The sequence below is a fragment of the Xiphophorus hellerii genome, chromosome 16 (assembly GCF_003331165.1).
Source record: "Xiphophorus hellerii strain 12219 chromosome 16, Xiphophorus_hellerii-4.1, whole genome shotgun sequence".
Taxonomy (NCBI): Eukaryota; Metazoa; Chordata; class Actinopteri; order Cyprinodontiformes; family Poeciliidae; genus Xiphophorus; species Xiphophorus hellerii.
Window position 1 is genome coordinate 6,334,197 of NC_045687.1, and position 18,991 is coordinate 6,353,187.

An 18,991-nucleotide genomic window follows, 5' to 3' on the forward strand; every position below is an offset into this window, starting at 1 on the left:
TTGGTTATGTTTTTGCATTATATGATTTTATTATTAACTATTTTAAGATGTGACATGCCATGTTTAGGATGCTTCCGTTGGTTTTGTAGTGGTCATTCTCTATACTTGGTGGCAGTTCAGTGCTTTCTAGTGGTCATTTTGAAGATATGGTCGTGAATCATGCTCAGATTGTTCGTAATCGACCTGTTTACACCAATTTATTTCAGTCTTTCTTCCAGTAGTTGAGTTTTGTAGCGCTTTGGTTAAATGGGACATTCGTAAACACATTTTTGAAGTGATTAATAAGATTGGTTATTCACTACTGAGTCCTAATTTTGAGCTCTTAGTAGTGAATTCTATATGGTTATTGTATCACATATTTTGTTCAGAAGATGAACAACCTGATTCAGCTTAAACATAATTTTATTTTTGTTTCTGGGTCCAAAAAGTTGAAACTTTTTAGGCTTTAAGTCACCATGTAATTCAGCAAAAGATTCAGATAATTTTTTATAAATTAAACTCAAGGTTATTAGAAACCTATTTGTTACTCATTAGTAAAATAGTTTCTCTTTTCTTGCAGGAAAAAATGACCAAAATTAATTTCATACTACAGATTTTGAAATTAATGATTTGTTTCAGTTAGTCTCCACAAGGGGGCGCTGTCGGTCTGTAGTGCCGAAAGAATGACTGAGCATCGGCGAAGAGGTGCTTCGTCATTCATTCAGAAAAACGCATCAAGGGTTTCTTTAACGTAGCCATTAACTTTAACTACCAATATTAATTGATTTTTTTGTTTGCTACAGTAATATTGCAATTAAAATGTCGTGCTGCCTGTAAATGAATTGACTTTTTAAGCCACAGCCTATATTTAGTATATATATATATATATTAAAAAGTCGCTTAACATTGCAGAGCGACCTAAAAACTGTGTTTATTTTCTTGCGTAAAAGTCGTTTATCAGTTTGGATTTGATCTCAGCTGAAAAAGTAAAAATAGTTGAGGGAGATAATAATAATAATGGCACTCAGCAGCAAAAATACCCCCCAGGTTACGTGGATTCTTATACATAAAGTATATTTCCTGGCCACAAAACTAAAAAAAAAAAAAAACACATTACTTTTTAAATACGGAGAGTGATTTTAGCCCACATCATCAGAGGGGGAGCAATCAGCTGTATTTTTTGCAACTCTGTCAAAGACATTTTTGATAACCCGGACTATTTAAAAAAAAAAAAAAAGTCAGAGCTTCTTTAATTTATCCTTCGACCCCAAAATGCAACATCATGTGTGTCAGACGCCAATATTAGGAAGGCGTGGTCAGTCATTAAGTACCAGAGTTTCCAGTGGAGGCTGTGCGCGTCTTGCTCCTGGTTTCGGCACCAACCCGCTCAGACCGTCAGTGGAAACCAAAGGACTGCGCGCAGAAGACCACAGACTTTGGATTACAAGGCGCACCGGTCCTGCGCATGAATTTGCTCATTTTCATTCTCACTGTGCGACTCCTGTGCGCGTTTTATCGGAGGCTGGATGCAGGCGCTCGCAGTGTCAAGAATCCAGCTCTGACGGACTAACCATGGACAGCATAGGCAGCAGCCGCTGCAAGATCGTGGTGGTCGGGGATACCCAGTGCGGGAAAACGGCGCTCCTCCACGTCTTTGCCAAGGACTGCTACCCAGAGGTGGGTTTAGAGAAAACTCTCAACTTTAACTTTAGATTTTTTTTCTGCAGTAATTGACATGGGGATGTAGAAAAAGCAGAGAGAAACATTAGGTCTGATTCAGCAGGTTACATCCACCTGCCCAACAGAGAGAGACAAAGAAGTGCAGATACATACACGAGGGGCTGAGGAGGGGGGTTGTTAGAAAATCACAGAACAAACTGCCTGTGTCCTTACACCATGCATCTATGTTTTATCCTTAAAATAATCGATTCATGGAGAACTTTTTACAGGTTGTAGTGTTTGACTGGATTTGACTCTTGAATTATAAAAGCTGAATGGAATCTGTGATTGGATTGCATTAGTATGAATTGGGAAGTTGAAAAGTATCAACATTTTTTAAAAGAGGCTTATCATTGCTCTCCATCACTGAAAGAGATCTTCTGTTTTCAGAACTATGTGCCAACCGTGTTTGAAAACTACACTGCCAGTTTTGAGATTGACAAGCACCGGATTGAGCTGAATATGTGGGACACGTCAGGTAAGACAGCTTCATATCTCTGTGTGCGCCTGCTGCTGATATCAAACCTTGCCATGCTGCCTGTCTGTCCCAGGCTAAGATCGTGAGAGGTCTGCCTCCATCTCCCCCTCTCCAACTTTCACCCCCATCATCTCTCTGACAAATTGCTTTGACCTGCCAACTTTACGTTTCTTTTTTTTCCCTTCTTGTCTCCGCTTGGGGGCATTTGGTTTTTATGATTGTTTTCTTTTCGAGGAGACTCCGGTGCCAGCCATGCTTCTGTGCGCCTTGTGTTTGCATTCCTTCCTGGGCAGGCCGCTGTCTGTGGCTGACTCTTCCCATGCTCCGGCTGAGGGTCAGGCGACTCTGGGGGAGGAGACAAGAAAAGAGGGTGAAGGCATGGATAATTCAGACAGGATGCGCCTGAAGGGACCAGTAATTGCTCTAACTGTTTAAATGTTTTCATCCTATTTGGATGAATGCAGTTTTGCCAGACGGTCGGGTCAACTATGTGGTTTGTCGTTTGCAGTTTCACAGTATCTTGCAAAAGTATCCATACCCTTTGAGCCTCTGGGAAGAAAATCATACTTGGCTTTCTATTTTTTTCACAAATGTATCTTTAACTTTTAGGGAGTTTTCACACCTGGTAGTTTGGTAGACTTGGTTCAGTCTTTTGAGGACAAAAAACAGATTTGTTACATTTTCAGCTGGTGTGGTGAATCAAACCAACCGAACCCTTTGAGCAGCCTGTTCACCTCCTTGCCTGTGGTGGCGCTGCACCAAGAACCACTGAAGGAAATGACACAAAAATATCTGAACAAAACTCTGAGCGCAGCTTCCTTCTTCAGAAAATGCTAACAAGTTTATTTATATCGCACATTTCAGCATCAGAGCTTTATATAATAAAAACATCATACAGTCAGCAATTCTGAAAACAAACCATAAAAAGTATGGTGGTTCTACTCTGAATACAGATGTAGTTCAATGTTCAGATTCATTCATAACAGTTTCAGCTGACGGTTTTAGTCACCTGATCTTGTTTTAAAACAGATGACCCGTTATAAAAATAACAACTGCCAATGACATCAGTGGGAAAGTACGGTGGAAACCCTAAGCAGCTGAATAGTTAAGGTTGAAGTAACCGGTTCTTGCTGAGGAAGTAGATTTCCCTGTCATGCAGCCCAGCAAGATGCACTGGTGAGACTCTATTTTGCTCTTGTCAATGTGGATGGATTTGCTGCTCTGAGCTACCCTGAGACTTTGCATGTCAAAGAAGTCTCGGCACAAATCAGCTCCTGTCCACCAGGCTGGTGACATGGGTGAGCACTTTTACTGGATCCTCCCACGGGGAGTCTTTTAAAAAAATTTTTTTTTTACTTTTAACATAAACATTCCCAAACCTGAACTGAAGCCAAATTCCAGGGCAGAAATGATGGGAGTATTTTTATGTCACATGATGAGTCAGGAAGGAATGTTGTTTTTCCTTGAACCGAGCCTCGACCCAGAGAGTAAATCAGCTTGAGCTTGTCACTCAGGGGGTTGAAGTCCTCTGGGACCCGGGGGCCACAGTTTAGAGTTGCTTATCTCTCAGCTGTAAGAAGTTAATGATGCAGTGGGAATATTGTGCTTCTGTCCATCCTTGAAACCCCCGCAAACCACCTCTGGTGATTTCAGGCCTTAATCTTCAGTCAGGAGACGCCTAATTGACTACAAACATGACGTCACCTAGCCCACAGGGCAAATGTGTGTGTGTGTTTGCCTTTGTGCTTCTTGGGGTGTGTGTGTGTGTGTGTTCTCAGAGGTCCTCGCGCAGTGCGGGATTATTCACTGATTCATGGCAAACACAGATGTTCATATTTTCTCTCAACAAGAAGGAATAATTGGCTCACACTTAGATGAAAAAAGCTTTCAAGTAGAAAGTGGTCCATCTTCTATCATTCCCCATTTAGACACCAATAAAAAATTTTTATCAGTCCTTCCTGTTCTTACCTTTCACCTCCTTGTTGTTCATTTTCTTCTCTTAAGACACAATCACTACCAGTTCAGTTACGGGTTAATTACACCAATATTTAGAGCAAAACATGTTTTATTTTTGTTGTTGATCAGTTGTAAAATACAGGACTCACTTGGAAAACAGGTAAACATTGCAGTTTGAATCTCATTGTCTTCTTTTTTGCATAAAACTTGACTATACAGTTGGACCTCAAAAATACAACACCAAAAAATACTATTAGGTTGCGTTAACAACACTCTTCAGTGTGAAAGTTACAACTGAGGGAACAATGCTTATCGTGAGCTATTTTCAGTATCTGAGGTGAATACAAAGTTACCGGAAGAAAAAAACTTTTCTTTAGACATGTTTTATTGCTAACTAGAGAGGTAAGAAAACAAAAAACACACTAGTAAAAATGTCCTGAAATGGACTAAAGTTTCACCTTGATGGATAATATACAGTAAACTGTAACATTTTCAGTTCTCATTTAAAGAAGCCACACTTCAGGTTTTCAGGGGGTTTGTTCCAGAGGTGAGAAGCATCAAACCAAAAGGCTGTTTCCTCTTGTTTAGTCTGTTCCTGGGAGTCAGATGACCTGAGAGGCCTATTACATCCATCATGGTTCTCTCATTGAGTAAGTCCAGTGATTTAAGGACTGTTAAGATACGCTTCGTTTTCCTGCGGTTAGTTTGAACTCTGCTGGAATTTCGTAAAAGTAACTTTCTGTTAAATTTTTTTTGAGACACCATTGAAATAATCTAACTTATTTAAAATAAAATGATCCCTCATTTTGGGGTTTTAATAGAAAAATCTTTAATGTGGCAAACCTTTGATTTACTGCAGTGATGTGGCGATAGAGATAAAAAGTAGTGTGTCATCACCAGATGTATGGTAAGATATGTTGTACTCCATAATCTAGGCTACAGGTGTCAAACTCAAGGCCCGGGGGCCAAATCTGACCCACCGTAGCTTTTTATGTGGCCCTCTAGACTCAAAATTACATCAAGTCCCTCCAGTTTTTCAACAAATTAGCAAAACTCACTCAAAGTTCACACAAAATCTATAGATTTCCTCACTTTTAACAAATTTTTCTTAAATTGAAATTTTAACACACGAATGTTCTTAAACAACGGCTCTTAAGAACAATCAGATTTTTGATATGGCCCAAAATGAAAATTTGAAATGAAAATGACACTCCTGATCTAGATGGTGGAGAACGTGGATACTGAATAAAAGTGTCCCATGAAGTAGCCCACTTCTGATCTTTGTTTGCGCAGATTTACATTCAGCAAATAACATTAATTCCTCCTCTGCCAGGAAGCTCTAGCTAATTCCTAGAAAACCCCACTCGCCTATGCACTCTGTCAATTAGTAAGTTCAAACACTGGCATCCAGTCAAACCAGCACAGAAGTTATAAGTGCTTTGCTGCTTGACTACAGTCATTTACCAATGAAGATTCACTTCTGTGGAGGGATCAAAACCATGATGAATAGCATTAAAAAGAGCTAAATATCATTTCTTCACTGTTTTGCATTTTAGCAGTTTTGGGTGCTTCTTACCTCAATATTACTGGCTACGTTAAAGCATGTTGGATTAGAGCTTTTCAGAAATTTATTAGTTATTATGGAAGCTACACACTCTTGAAAAATGGAGACTGGAGCTAACTATTGCAAACTGTGCTAACTGGCACCAGAACATGCTAAATACAGTTTAAAAGACTTTGTTTTAAATGAGTAAAACTGTGTTTTACAGTGACTGCTGTCTGAAACATGGTGAGAAGTTGTCTGTGCTGCTGGCATAAATAATTAATGAGTGCTTGTAGGAGAATGGTTAGAAAGAAATATTTTGAATGCTGTTAATTATATAGAGAATGTAAATGGCTACAATTAATTTAGGGAGGTCAAAGCTTTACGAAAGCTTGAACTCTGATGATTTTCTACTTACTTTCTTTCTAGGGGTGCAGCTACAGTCCACTTGAGGTTTGCTTCAATTTTCCACCTGCTACATCAAATCCACACTTAGATCTGATTTCTTCTCCTCAGCCCTCACATGAAGAATTGTCTCCTCTTTAATTGCCTCCAAAGTCAGGCTTCTGCATTCTGGCTTTGTCCACAAAACATTATTGATCACTGCTTGAGGCCAGGCTATTGCGCTGCACCCGGCTCACATTGCTCTGGTGTGGTTATGTAGAATTACTGGTATTCATTGCTGCTGCATGGAAGTTAGCCATTGATTAGTTTGGTTTCATTAAATCTAACACTTCCTCGAGGTCAGAGCAGGAGTGGTGAGCTTTGTATCGGAGTGAGGTTGATGTTTGTGCATGTCAACGAATCTGGGTTTTTGGAAGAATTGAAAGTTTTAAGGTACTTTTTTTTGCCTGTCCTGCAGCTTTTGACCATCTGGAGACTTAAAGAGATGAAGTAGGTATTACAGACTCATGCTGCAAAACATTGCTGAGCTGTCACATAGAGACGAACAGGAAAGTCTGTTTCACAAAGCACTTATCTTTGTGTTTTTGATTAACTCTTTAAGTAGCTCAAGCTGTCAACCAGTCAAAATGTCAATGCAGCTTGGTGATAACCTGTCTGAGACCCATTAGTGTTTTCTGTCAAACGCTCCGGGGCCCCACTGGTAGCCGGCATGTCTGGGGTTTTACTGTGCCTGAGGTATTATTGCACTTATTTTGTTCCCAATATGCTAAGAGAGCCTGGGAAACGGTCTCTGTAGTCCTGTCGTGGGTTTGAAACCCCTCAAAGAGGTCGGCGTGTTGTCTCTAAAGCCTCGGCAGGCCAGGCTCTGCTTATGTTTCTGCTGTATGCAGTATAACTCGTGCATCTCTCTGTTCACTTCCAGCTGCCTCATTTATGCTTAACATGATTCTCACTTGAAACTCTTGCGCTCTGTTTAGTCATGCGGGGCTGTGCTCTGAAGAAGCAATCCGAAAGAATCTTGCTTCTCTTTCTTCTTTTGAAAACATCTTTAGTGCTACTTTTCATATTAAACTTTAAAGACGTCTTCATCCACACCGCGTGTCCATCACACTTTTCTTGTTGGTTTCTTTCCTCACAAAGTGGGAAATTATCCTAATTTTTCAGCCATATACTTCTTGGAGTGTAACATACCTGCTGTTTTAATTTGAGATATTTCCATTAATACCGCAGTATTTCTTTGTGAATTCTATGTAATGGGTCCTACGCTTTTGAAGTCATTTTTAATTTTCCCATTACGAAATTTCCTTGCAATTATATTTGAGTTATGAGGTAATAACAATATAGTTACAATGTGCTATGCCATTCCCAGCGCCCACACTCTCTTGTAATCAGCCTGGTCTGAAAGCGTCTTCTTCGTCTCGTGTCGACTTTCCAACATTCCTGGTGACTTTATGCTCCTAAAGCTCCACATTCTCAGTCCAGTGGACCATCAGTGCATCCAGCGGCTTATAAAAACACGCTGAGGTCAGTGGGCTTTGCGATCCTCAACACTTTCCACTTGATTAATCTTTAATGGACAATGAGTGAACTAAACCCACAGTGCAGAAATAAAATCAACACAGTCTCCTCTCCCCTCAAGCATGCGGCTCACTGGAGCAGTGGGATGCTCGGGAAGTGCTCCAAGATCCGATATGATCTAAGTAACCACAATACTGAACACTGTAGCCTACATTATCTTCCCTTAGTTTATACAGCCGCTCAGATCGGCCTCTTTGAATCACTACTGTCATGACAGATTTGTGGTTGATGAGCAAGGACCAATATTTTCACATATTCTTCTCAAAACCAGTTTGGTTAGGGTGTTTGAACCAGCAACATATAAACAGAGACAGTAAACACACCTTTAGTTTTCTTTCTTCAGCATCCTGAAGGAATGGATGGTGAAACCCTTTCAACTCTGGTTCAAAAGCCAAAACGTAAGCACCAAGCGTTGGCCTTAAAAGTTGTTGCTACTCTTTGCCGAACCTGCCTGGGGCAACAACTGCCTAAACAAAACCTGTTTTGATGATGAATGCAAGGGAGAAAAGTCAGACACTCCCGTCTACTGAAGAAAAGTGTCTGCGAGACACATTCATCAGTAAACTAAAGCACAAGATTGAGGGGAAACTAACATCACCGTGTTTTTTTTCCTCCATTAACTTACCAATTTTATAACTGTGTAGGTTTTGCTACACAGGTGATTGGCTTTAAAAGACTGCAAAAACATCATATCTAACCAAGTACTTTTGGTCTAGTTTGTAGTGCAAATACATTAGTACACTTGAGATAAGAAAACTAAATGAGAAGCAACTTTTCAGCTTGTTTTAAGCAAATAATTACTTAATATTGATTTTAAAAACAGTACTACTTCCAATGGCATTTACAAAAAAACATTTTCCCATGTTATAAGTGAAATAATCTGCCAATGGAAGTAATACTTTAAAAAAAAAAACAATATTAATGAGTTATTTAATAAAAACAAGTTCCTGTGGCTTGTTAAAAAGTACTTAGAATTAGCTAGATATCAGCATTGAGATATACAAAGCTTTAAAAAAATTAATATTTCCCTTCATCCAAGGGATGAAATGACCTGCTGTAGTGATCATTACTTTTCTCTGGCCCAGACAGAGCAATTGGTCTCAAGAAGCCTGAGGAAATGAGTGAATTGTCTAAGGGCATGCATTTTTTCCATCTTTCTTTATCTTTTTAACCATACTTGTGTGGATTTTATAAATCTCAGAACAGAAAGGATCTGTCCTTCTTTTTTCTATTTAAAAACTGACACACAAAAAAAATTGTGAGCACTTGAAGTATCAGCACATTAGTGTTGACATTGAAGACTGAGCCTGGCAGCACAAAGGCTCCTTCACCGAGACACAAACATGGCTGCAGATTTTATAAATAATGAAAATGCACATTGGGGGAAGAAACAACTCTACAAAAGAGATAAATGTTTCTGTTCCCATCAGAAATGTTAATGTAAGAGCAGCCGGAGCCAATTTAGAAAAATGTTGCTGGATTTGCGTGTGCTCTGTTGGATGCTTGCGAATGTGTAAAATTTATTACATATTGTGGCTACTTTTAAAGCCACATATTTTAAATCTTGCAAAGATTTATTTTTTTGACAGAGGGACTACTGTTCTATCCTCTTAAAATGTATAAGCTCAAAAATAAAATTATATATATAAAATGCATTCTTCAATTTACTGGTCACTTTATTACGTACAGCTGTTTAACTGTGAGCACATTTGAAATTCAGTCAATCACATAGTTGCTGCTCAGATATTTGGTGATGATTTGTGGGAGTTTAAACGGAGCCCAAGAATTTGGTTGGTGCCAGATGGGTTGGTATGAGGATTTTATGTTTACAGAAGATGGAAATTATCCAGCTATGTCTTATTTCTGTCAGAGGATAATGTGGAGACTGGTTCCAGATGAAGGAAAGCCAACAGTAGCTGCATTTCCATTACAAATGTGCAAAAAAAAAAAAGTCAAAATAACAATTTTGGAACCACGGTCTTTCCATAAAATAAAAGAATAATCACATCTGAATAAGCAAATTTATTTTTGTAATTCCAATTTGCACAATTATATGGTCCACTTGTTATATTATGCAGAAAACTACCTGTGAACATGTTGGACTTTGGGAGCTACACCAGCAGAGGATCACAATAGATGCCACCCCAATCAGCTAAAAACAACAAACTGAGGCTAAGATTCAAAATGTAACAATAGCAGATTGAAAATCATTGACTGGTCTGATGAGTTTTGATTTTTACTGCTGAACTCAGATCAGATTCAGGTGAATCTGCAGCAGTTGTGTGATGCTAACATGTCAGTATGGTTCAAAGTTCTTGAGGGACATTTCTAACATTTTGTTGAACCCAAGTCATGGAAAAGGCAAAATAGAGTCAAAATCAATACCGTTAACATTTTATTAGGTGTGCCTAATAAAATGTTTAATGACTATTTGGCTCTTAGATTTAATCTTTCTGTCATCAGATTTAAAATAAGCTTGTTGTTCGTTGTGCCAAGCCTTATATCGTAATCCCAAAACCACATAAACAAAACATGTTTCCTTTAAGAAACTGGAAATTTGCAACATTTTTGGCATAACAGAGATCAACATATTTAAAATAACTGAACAGTGATGTTGCTACATTTATTTTTGTGCACACAAAAGAGCTGGACAACAGTTCTGGCTACGGGGAGTACATTTTAGCTTGGAATTTTTGACTGAACTTTTCACTTTTCCTCCAGAAACCAAATGATTAGTTTGTTGCCGATCCATTTTTAGGATTTGTTTTTATTTCCACCACTTGAGCCCAAAATCTGCTTCCAAAAAGACCATTCCTACAGCAATACCAGCTCTATGCTGGGCCAGAACAAAGAGCCAATTTAGTTTTCAGCCAAGGTGACCAAATCCTAAAATATTAAGAGGACCATGTGTAAAAAGTAAAAGACTAAAGGTACTTTATTAGTTAAATCAGCATTTTATTTGCATGAGATTATAGTTTATTACTGGTAACACAACTATTATTGTTTGTCCGGATAGCTTGACTCCCTTCACTATGATCCAATTAAAAAAAATACCACAGGGTAAGATTGTTTGCAGAAAAAGCATACTGGAGTTTTTCCAAAAGAAAACCAGTTAGAAGCCCAATCAAACTATTTTGGAGGTAAAAAAAAAAAAGTACAGTAATTGCTTCCTATAACTCTGAGGCTTTTTAAGATGAATGTGATAAAGTGAACTAAATCATGAAAGACGGCACCAGAGGAGTTAAAGCTACTCATTTGAAGGTGAACTGTCAAGAATATATTTTTTCTCGATTCATCCTCCGCTCTTTCTTCTCCCCTGTCTGTGTTCTTCATCTCTGATAGCCCATTAGCGAGGATAGCGGCCACAGCATCGGGCTTAGGTCACTCGCAGTTAGCGATTGTACAGCAACGGGTGGTGGGCAGATGTGTAATTACCGCCAAGAATAGGCTGCTCTCAGCGACACACTGAGGCACAAAAAACACACACACTACCTCTGCTCATAACGTAGCACAGCTAGTTGCAAGAGCCCAAGAACTTTAAATGCACACAAAGGACTAAGTTGCCCACCTGCCCATACAAAATGAAAGAAGCACATGTGGTAAACCCTAGAGGATGCAACTCCTCACTCATTCCGAACTCCTATTTAAGTCAGATGCTGCAAATGTCTCTATGGTTACAGCTACAGGTTGAATCTTTCTTCCAACACCTCAGAACCTCTAGTTGCAGTCGTCCTCATTGCTTAGCACCAGGGAAAAGTGTATAATCTGCTTAAAAAGCACAGCTGAAAAGCACTGCACATGGCTGATAGACTGCTTTCAGCTTTGACTTAATGTTCCTTTATAGAAGTCACAGCGATAAGTGGGTCGGGAGTGAACATTGATTGGACAGAATTAAAAGGAACTCTTTTGGTACATTGTAAAAGAAAAGGAACACTTCAAGTTCTGATGGCTCGCTCTATCTCAAATTACAAGCACTTTCTTAAGCTTCATCGTGGCGTGCTATTACCACAGAGCAGCTTGGCTGTAACAATGACTTACAAAGTGTAGAAGGACAAAATCAAGACTTTTTATAACTTTATAGGCAAAGGAAAACAAAAGTGCAAAGTGGGAAATATGAGAATGAAACAAAAGTGCACTCATCTGTCCTTTTCCAGTTCAGATCATCTACTGCGCTAGTGTTTTTAATTGTGTTTTACTGAAATGATTATATGCAAAAGATAACAGGGATTAAATTTTATTGGATTTCAAATGTTGCAAGATTTTGCATTTTAATTGCCATGTAAAATCAGCTCATTTTAAAAGAAACAGTGAATACTGGGAAATACATGAGAGAAAGTACACACTCCACAGTTTCCTTTTGACAAGTTGAGTGATTAATTTATTAACATTATTATTCAATGTAATTAGAACTTCAATACACATCTGAGAACAAATTTTCTACACATGTGCGTGTAAAATATATCTTTTCCACATCTTTAAAGATTTGGCTTTAGCCCCCTTAATGCCCCCTCGAAAGTTTTTAATTAAAAAAACTACTTTTTCCACATCTGTAAATGTTTTTTTTAATTGTATTTCTTATATCAAGACGTAAAGTTAGGCCCAACTGATGTTAGCTAACTAACATCAGTTTTGATAATAATCAAAATTATCTGCTGCTTCAACTAAAATGTTACAGTCATGACAAAATCGGGTTTTCTTTGTTAGCGACCAGAGAAAAAAATTACTTAAACTGTTTAATGTAAAGTCAGTTTAGTTGTTTCTCACATACCTTCAGATAACAAATGCCATTTTGCACTATGGAATACAAACAATAGATGACGGATGTGTGCGACCACATGTACTTAATCATATGCATGATTGAGTGAGTTAGTGTGTGGAAATTCCTATAGCTCTGAGCTTTTGACCCTTCCTATTGTTGCACTGCTGACCCAAGGCGTAACAGGGGTTGTTTAAGGGCTTTGGGGGGGGGGGGGAGCAGGAGGCACAATAAGGTCCAAAGTACATCTGCTGCCCTGAGCAGTAGGCAAGAAAAGGTGGGGGAGTTAATACTTCAATATAATAAGTACAGAGGGTGTGAGTGGGTTGCCCTCAGAGCAGGATGTGCATGCAGCCAGTGCGCACTAGATTGAAAACTAGAAGGGCTAACAGGGTGGAGAACAAGAGTACATCTGTGGTTTTCCCACTTCCATCCAACAGCCGACTGTCAGAGGCTTTGTGTTGCGAGTAAAATTTGTTGGTTGCCCCCTGGAGACCTAACCTGCTCTGGTTCATAGAGAAACAGATGCCCAACAGCAAGTCGTGTCACATGTTAAACATGTGTAGCCTGTTGTTAGATGGTGAACTTTCAGCGGCACGTAGCAAAATAAAACCGTCCTACTCGGAGTTTAATGCACTCGTTTTGTGAAGGCCATGGGTGTCTGTGTTTACAAGATGCCAAGTGGGAAAGGACACCAGCAATGAATTTAGAGAAACATTTGCTACAGATTATAAATCTGGTAAGAGTGGAAAACATTTAACTGACTTTTTTTTTTTCATGTGTGGAAAATTACCCCAAGGTAAGAACCCAATCTGAGAATCTTCAGGCCTCAAGTTGCATGTTAAATTTTAAAGAGCAATTTAGAACAACTAGAAAATGTCTGAACAAAGACCGGTTATTTGGAAAGATTATTAGGAGAAAGCCCCAATTTGAAAACAATATCCTTTGGACAGATGTTTTTACAGCACTAGACCAAACAGCAAAACAGGACAAACCAAATGTGCACGGTGGTGGAGGAGTGATGATTTGTATCTCACCAGGAACTTCTCTGGATGTTTTCTTGGTAGCTGACAAGATGATGTTTCCAAACACAGTAGCATCAGAATGACTGTAAAAACAAAGGGTGAAGGGCTGAAACAATTAATCTAATAGAATATTGAAATAATCATCAACTAATTTAGTAATCGTTTAATTATTAACTAAAGTGTACAGATAAAAAAAAGCCGTTTGTTAAAAAACATATTCAGAGCAGCAATTAAGGCAAAACTGTACAAGCTAAATATACATTTCACATGTAAGATAAAAACACCATTGTCTATCAATACTCCTCAATTGGCATTTTATATTCATCCAGGTCAACTTCACTAATGCTATGTTATTGTATTTTAGGCAATAAAATGTTTAATTTCTTAATTTAAAAAATAATTTACCATCTTGTAGTGAAAAATCTGCAGAATATGCCATTTATTTTGTCTGACTAATCATCAGAATAATCAATAGGTTAATCAATTACTAAAATAATCATTAGTTGCAGCCATAGGTGTTACAGTGACCCAGTTAAAGTCCAGACTTCAACGTAACTGAAACATTGAGAAATGTTGAGATGACAACTAAACCAAATAAGCTGAAGCAACATATCGTGATGAAGAGGATGTCATAATGCCTCAGTGATTCATGCAGTCACGGAAACCCAATACAAAAACCGCAGCTCTGTGTGTTTTTCTTGCGATCCGTTCCCTCCTCTCAGTACCACAGAATCTGTTTCAGCTCCAGCTTTGATCAGCTCTGAATGGTTTGGCCACGAGTCCCCCTGGCCTCACAGCTTCCACATGAGCAGTACCCCTTTAGCGTCTGTCTGCCACCCATCCAAGCGCGAGGAGATACAGGATACCTCCATCCTTCAGCCACCGACTTGCACCTGGCTCATATACTTCAAAGATCCTATCATTTATGAATGACTTTATTTATAAACAAGGTCCAAAGCGCTCACTTTCTCACTGCTGCTCCTGGTTTTTTGCACTTAAAGTGCTTCCCTGGCTCCCTGGTGGCCTTCTTTGGAGATTGCAAAGTGAGCTGGGGTATAGATAGTACCATGATAGGGATGTGTTTGGATGGTTATACACCAGAGGAAGTTGAGCTGATGGAAAATGTTTTTTTTTTTTTCTTCCCCCAATTCTCTCATATGTCTGAGCAGGAGCTGACTGGATATTCATTTTCTTTCTTTCATATCAGACAGACAGCTGTGGACAGAGGAGAAGCTGTCACAGTGTTATTACAAGTTTAATGAAAACCTTCAAGTTGAGATACAAGTTTTGAAAGATGAATATGAGATTGATAGAGGAGTAGGAGTGGATGAAAAGGCTGTGATTGCCTTTTTCAGGAATGTACAGATTAAGTTAAAATTCTGCGGATGTGGAGTGCTCTTTCTGCAAAGCCAGGCGTACTTTGAAGTGATGACAGTTGACTTGGTGAGCTCCCAAATAAAGTAGAACTCGTGCTTCAAAATAAAACTTCTTGCAGCTTGTCTCAGTGTTTAGTAGTCGGTGTCACGGATGGCAAGTAGATGATTTGCAGAAAAACGGGAAACGATTTCAAGAAAGCCATGTACTCCCTTATCTGCCATTTTGCACCACACATTTGAAGTATTTTCTAAAGTGTAAAGTAATTTTTAAGAGAGACTTCAAAGCTTTTCGCTGTTTTATGGGTCTTTCAGTTATGGATGAACTTAAAAAAAAAAGGATGCCTTTGCAAAAATAATGTCCAGGTGCTAAGCTGCAAAAGAGAAGAGCAGAATTGATTGTTGGATATATGTCAGCTGCCAGTGAAGCATCCCTGCTTTTGATTTTGATGAGAAAAGAAAGATGGATGTGAATGAAATTGGATTTTCATTTATAATATCCTTGGGACAGAACAGGAGGTTCTTAAAGTTTAAAGTTCTTAAAGTTTGTTCAGGAAAGTAATACAAAGCATAAAACAAAATGGGTAACGAAGCTTCTTTAAAAAACGCATAGATGGGACATGTAACTGTGTGTTGTGCTCACTTCGACGGTGTTGTTTTTTTTTTTACATATGCAACAGCAAGAGAGGAATTGCTTGGCAAAATTAAGTGTAGAAACCTTACATCCTTGCGTGCAGTTAGGAAGCAAATTTTGGATTACATGCCATTCTCCAAGTGTTGGAAGGTAAAAAAAGAAGCATGCTGTATCAATTTGAGTTATCAATTGATTTGATTGGATCATCAACGGATGATGAGTTCATGAAGCTGTAGACTGCTAGTATCATTTCAGGTGGTGTACATCTGGTTTAGCTGATGTCAGTTTATTTACTTTCCAACAAGCTCAGCTAATGTCGATCATAACTTCACAGTCGACACAGACGTTCATTTCAGAAAAAGCCAACTAATCCTTTATGGTAAGGCTCAGGATGGGTGAAAATGCCTTCCAAGGTGAAGTACACTGATGACCAAAAAGAACATAAACATACATTTCACATTTGCCAAAAAAACATCTTGCTGACTGCCAAGACTCTGACTGATGGGACAGAGGTGGACTCTTTAGAAAATTTGCATACCATTACCTCTTGAGATAAAACAAACAGCATTTAAAAACAACAGAATGTCAAACCAACACTCTGACTGACTTGGGCTGATTTACATCATCACTTCCTGGTCAATGCTGAAGTACAAAAATTGTACAAAGAAGATTGAATGTTTAATGTTCATACCCAGTTTTTACTGTTAACAACTGGATTAAAATGTTATAAAGATAAATTAAAAATTAACTCTAGCTCCAGCACCATTAAATATTAGAATTTGGTGAAGCCCCTTTTTTAACCCAACATTTAAACCCAGGGTAATATTTAGTTTACATTTCCTCTTATTTCCTTTCGTTGTTTGGTGGTACTTAGGTAACAAAGTTAGCTAGCTCTACTATTAAGTTGTCAGTTTGGCTCAACTTTTCTACATTATTTTGGGTTGATTTTGTGTCTTGTAAACAATTTCTGTGTTGATTTGTCCAATGCCTTTGAAAGAGAAACAGTCCCACAGCATCACTGACCCTCCACCATACTAAACTATAGGGTAGAAAGATTTTTACACACATTGCTTATATGTCTCGTTCCAGCTGAAATGCCGATAGCATTCTTTATTTATTTTATGGTTTTTAACTCTGCTTTCCCAGGGGGGTTGACTTTACTTTATATGAATGCTAATGAATGATCTGCCACACTCTAAAAGAGGAAGGTGATTAAATAAGCCACCTCTCTTATTACTGCTTATTGCAAGCAAACCTTATCCAATCATCTTCACATGGCTGCTGGTAAATGTCATACTAAAGGCAGTAGGAGGAAGAGCAGGAATCAAATCATCTTACGGGTTTAGTTCTTAATTAATATCTAGTTTTTAATTCCACCCTGATTTGATTATAGCAACTATTACATTACACTGAATTGTGGAACGTACGTTGCTGCGGGTCAGTTAAAATATTCGGATTTAACTTTTATAAAGTTATATGTAATTAGTTAAATGATAATTAGATTATCGTCTGTTTTCAAAAGATTGTACAGGGTACAAAAGTCAAATGATTCCTCGGTCAGTTATGTGACTGCCTAACCGTGTTTATCTTTGATTCAATTTTACTTCACTTTTATGTGTGCTCCTTTGAAGCTCTGTCTCCTCTGATCTGATCTGATCTGATTTGCACTGGATTGTATAACATCCCTCCTTTCTTCACAGAAACGGCCGCAGTTTCTCCGAGCTCTCTTCTTACTTTACATGCTTGAGCCAAACGGACAAAACCAAAACAGTGTGTGACTGAACCATGTCCGCTCCAAAAACAAGATTTAATTCAATCGACTGTTATCTGAAATTGTAAAACTTACAGAACAACAAGAATATAAAGCGGATAAAACTCTTTTCTTCATACACATCCTGCACAACACAAACAATTATTTACAATCACCTGCTTTTTCCAGTCAATTGCCTGTGAGTGTTTGCAGTGCAGTAACAAAGACGACGCGTATCTCTGAGGAATAAAGATTGTCACTGTTCAGGCTGCCACACATCTTTTCAGTTTCAAGCAGTTCGCAGGGGAATAAGTCAAGCAAAGCTAGAGAATGAGTGTGCATTTAGATCATCAGAAGACGTGTGTGTGACAAAGAAGCTCAGTGATCTTTGAAAGCAAAGCTCAGCATGAACCAGCCTGAGACAGACGCAGAGATCAGACAGCGACGGATGAAATGCGTAGCTGCTACTCTAGTGGGATGAGTGTGTGTGTGTGTGTGATAATGAAGGAGATGCTGGAGTTGAGGGAAACTGAGAGCAGACACTCTTCCATCTCTATTCCACTGAGGCGTCTGGGATGCAGACGGCCATGATGCTCTGTCTCCTACCTCAACGCTGTGAGTTCTACTCCATAAACCTGGAACAGGACAACAGTTACGAGCATTAAATCAGCGTAGAACCATAAAAGGTGCTTGATGCCCTTCAAAGGCTGCACAGTCTACAAAGGAAAACTGCTGCTTTGATCAATATCTTTCATGCAAAGGCTGCAGACATGGAAGGTTAATGGACATTTAACCTCATGTCGCTTCCCCTGCCTAGTCTGCCTGCTAATGCTTTTGAAATGTTGAGACAGCCATAATCAACAGCTCAGCCTTTTTGCGCTTGTGTGTGAGCAGAAATGTAGTGTGTGTGTGAGACTGGAAGAGCAATAAAGCATAGAAACTTCGGTTCTCGGCCGAGGCCAGCTGAGGTAGCTTCATTACACGTCTAATAAGGACTTGCTTCTCTGAGCTGAGTTTATTTTCTGACAGCCTCAAGCTCCTAGTGTAAAACTGCAACAGTGTGTGTTAGTCAGAACTGTATGTCTCTTGCTCTTTAACAGACTGAATAAACTTTCGACATGTTCATTTTATGAACTCTGCAGCTTTGAAACAACCAGCGTTTAACTCTTACTTTAATGAAATCATATTTCACAGCCTTCTGCAACTGAAGCCGTTTTCAGCTCAAGCAATTACAGTTAAATCCAGTTCCGAGCAATTAAAACACAATCACATCACAATGCAGCTGCAGCTCAGTCCAACTAAACTGCAAACGTGATCCAGTTGTGTTGGAGGTGCAATTCAGATGACTTATCAAACAATTCAAATTCAGTGCAAATAAAATTCAGTCAAGTTAATATGCATTTTTATCACGTGTAATGCAAATAAATTCAGTTCGTTGTTAATGATGTTCCAAATTAGTCTAATTCTATTGCAATTGGCTGATTGGAATCCCGTTACAGTACAGACTGTAATGCAAATGCAACTCAGTCCAATTATAATACAATATCTGTAAATCTTACACTAATAGGCCTGCTTGGAAATTCCATTTCTAGTTTTAAAGTGCAGCTACAGTCATTTCCTTTTTTAGAGAGGAAGTATTTTTGATTTAAGCTCCAATTGCTACTTTTGTGATGAACAGTTTGCATGAATTAAAGGACAGATTTTGCTTCCCAACTGCACGCAAGAAAACGTTTATGCACATCTACCCAGGCGGGTTCCCCTTCATTCTGAAGTGTGAACTGACCATTTTTGTGCT

At 38.7% G+C, this 18,991-nt stretch overlaps 1 protein-coding gene across 1 annotated transcript in view; it reads left to right on the forward strand.

The window, feature by feature from the left end:
- The first annotated feature begins 987 nt into the window (after positions 1 to 987).
- The window catches only part of rnd2 (Rho family GTPase 2), a 29,962-nt gene continuing 11,958 nt past the window's right edge, over positions 988 to 18,991 (forward strand). The window contains exons 1-2 of the mRNA XM_032587456.1: positions 988 to 1,656; positions 2,089 to 2,176. Of these exons, the coding sequence (XP_032443347.1) occupies positions 1,252 to 1,656; positions 2,089 to 2,176 (493 nt within the window). The 5' untranslated portion in view covers positions 988 to 1,251. The remainder of the gene's footprint in view (positions 1,657 to 2,088; positions 2,177 to 18,991) is intronic.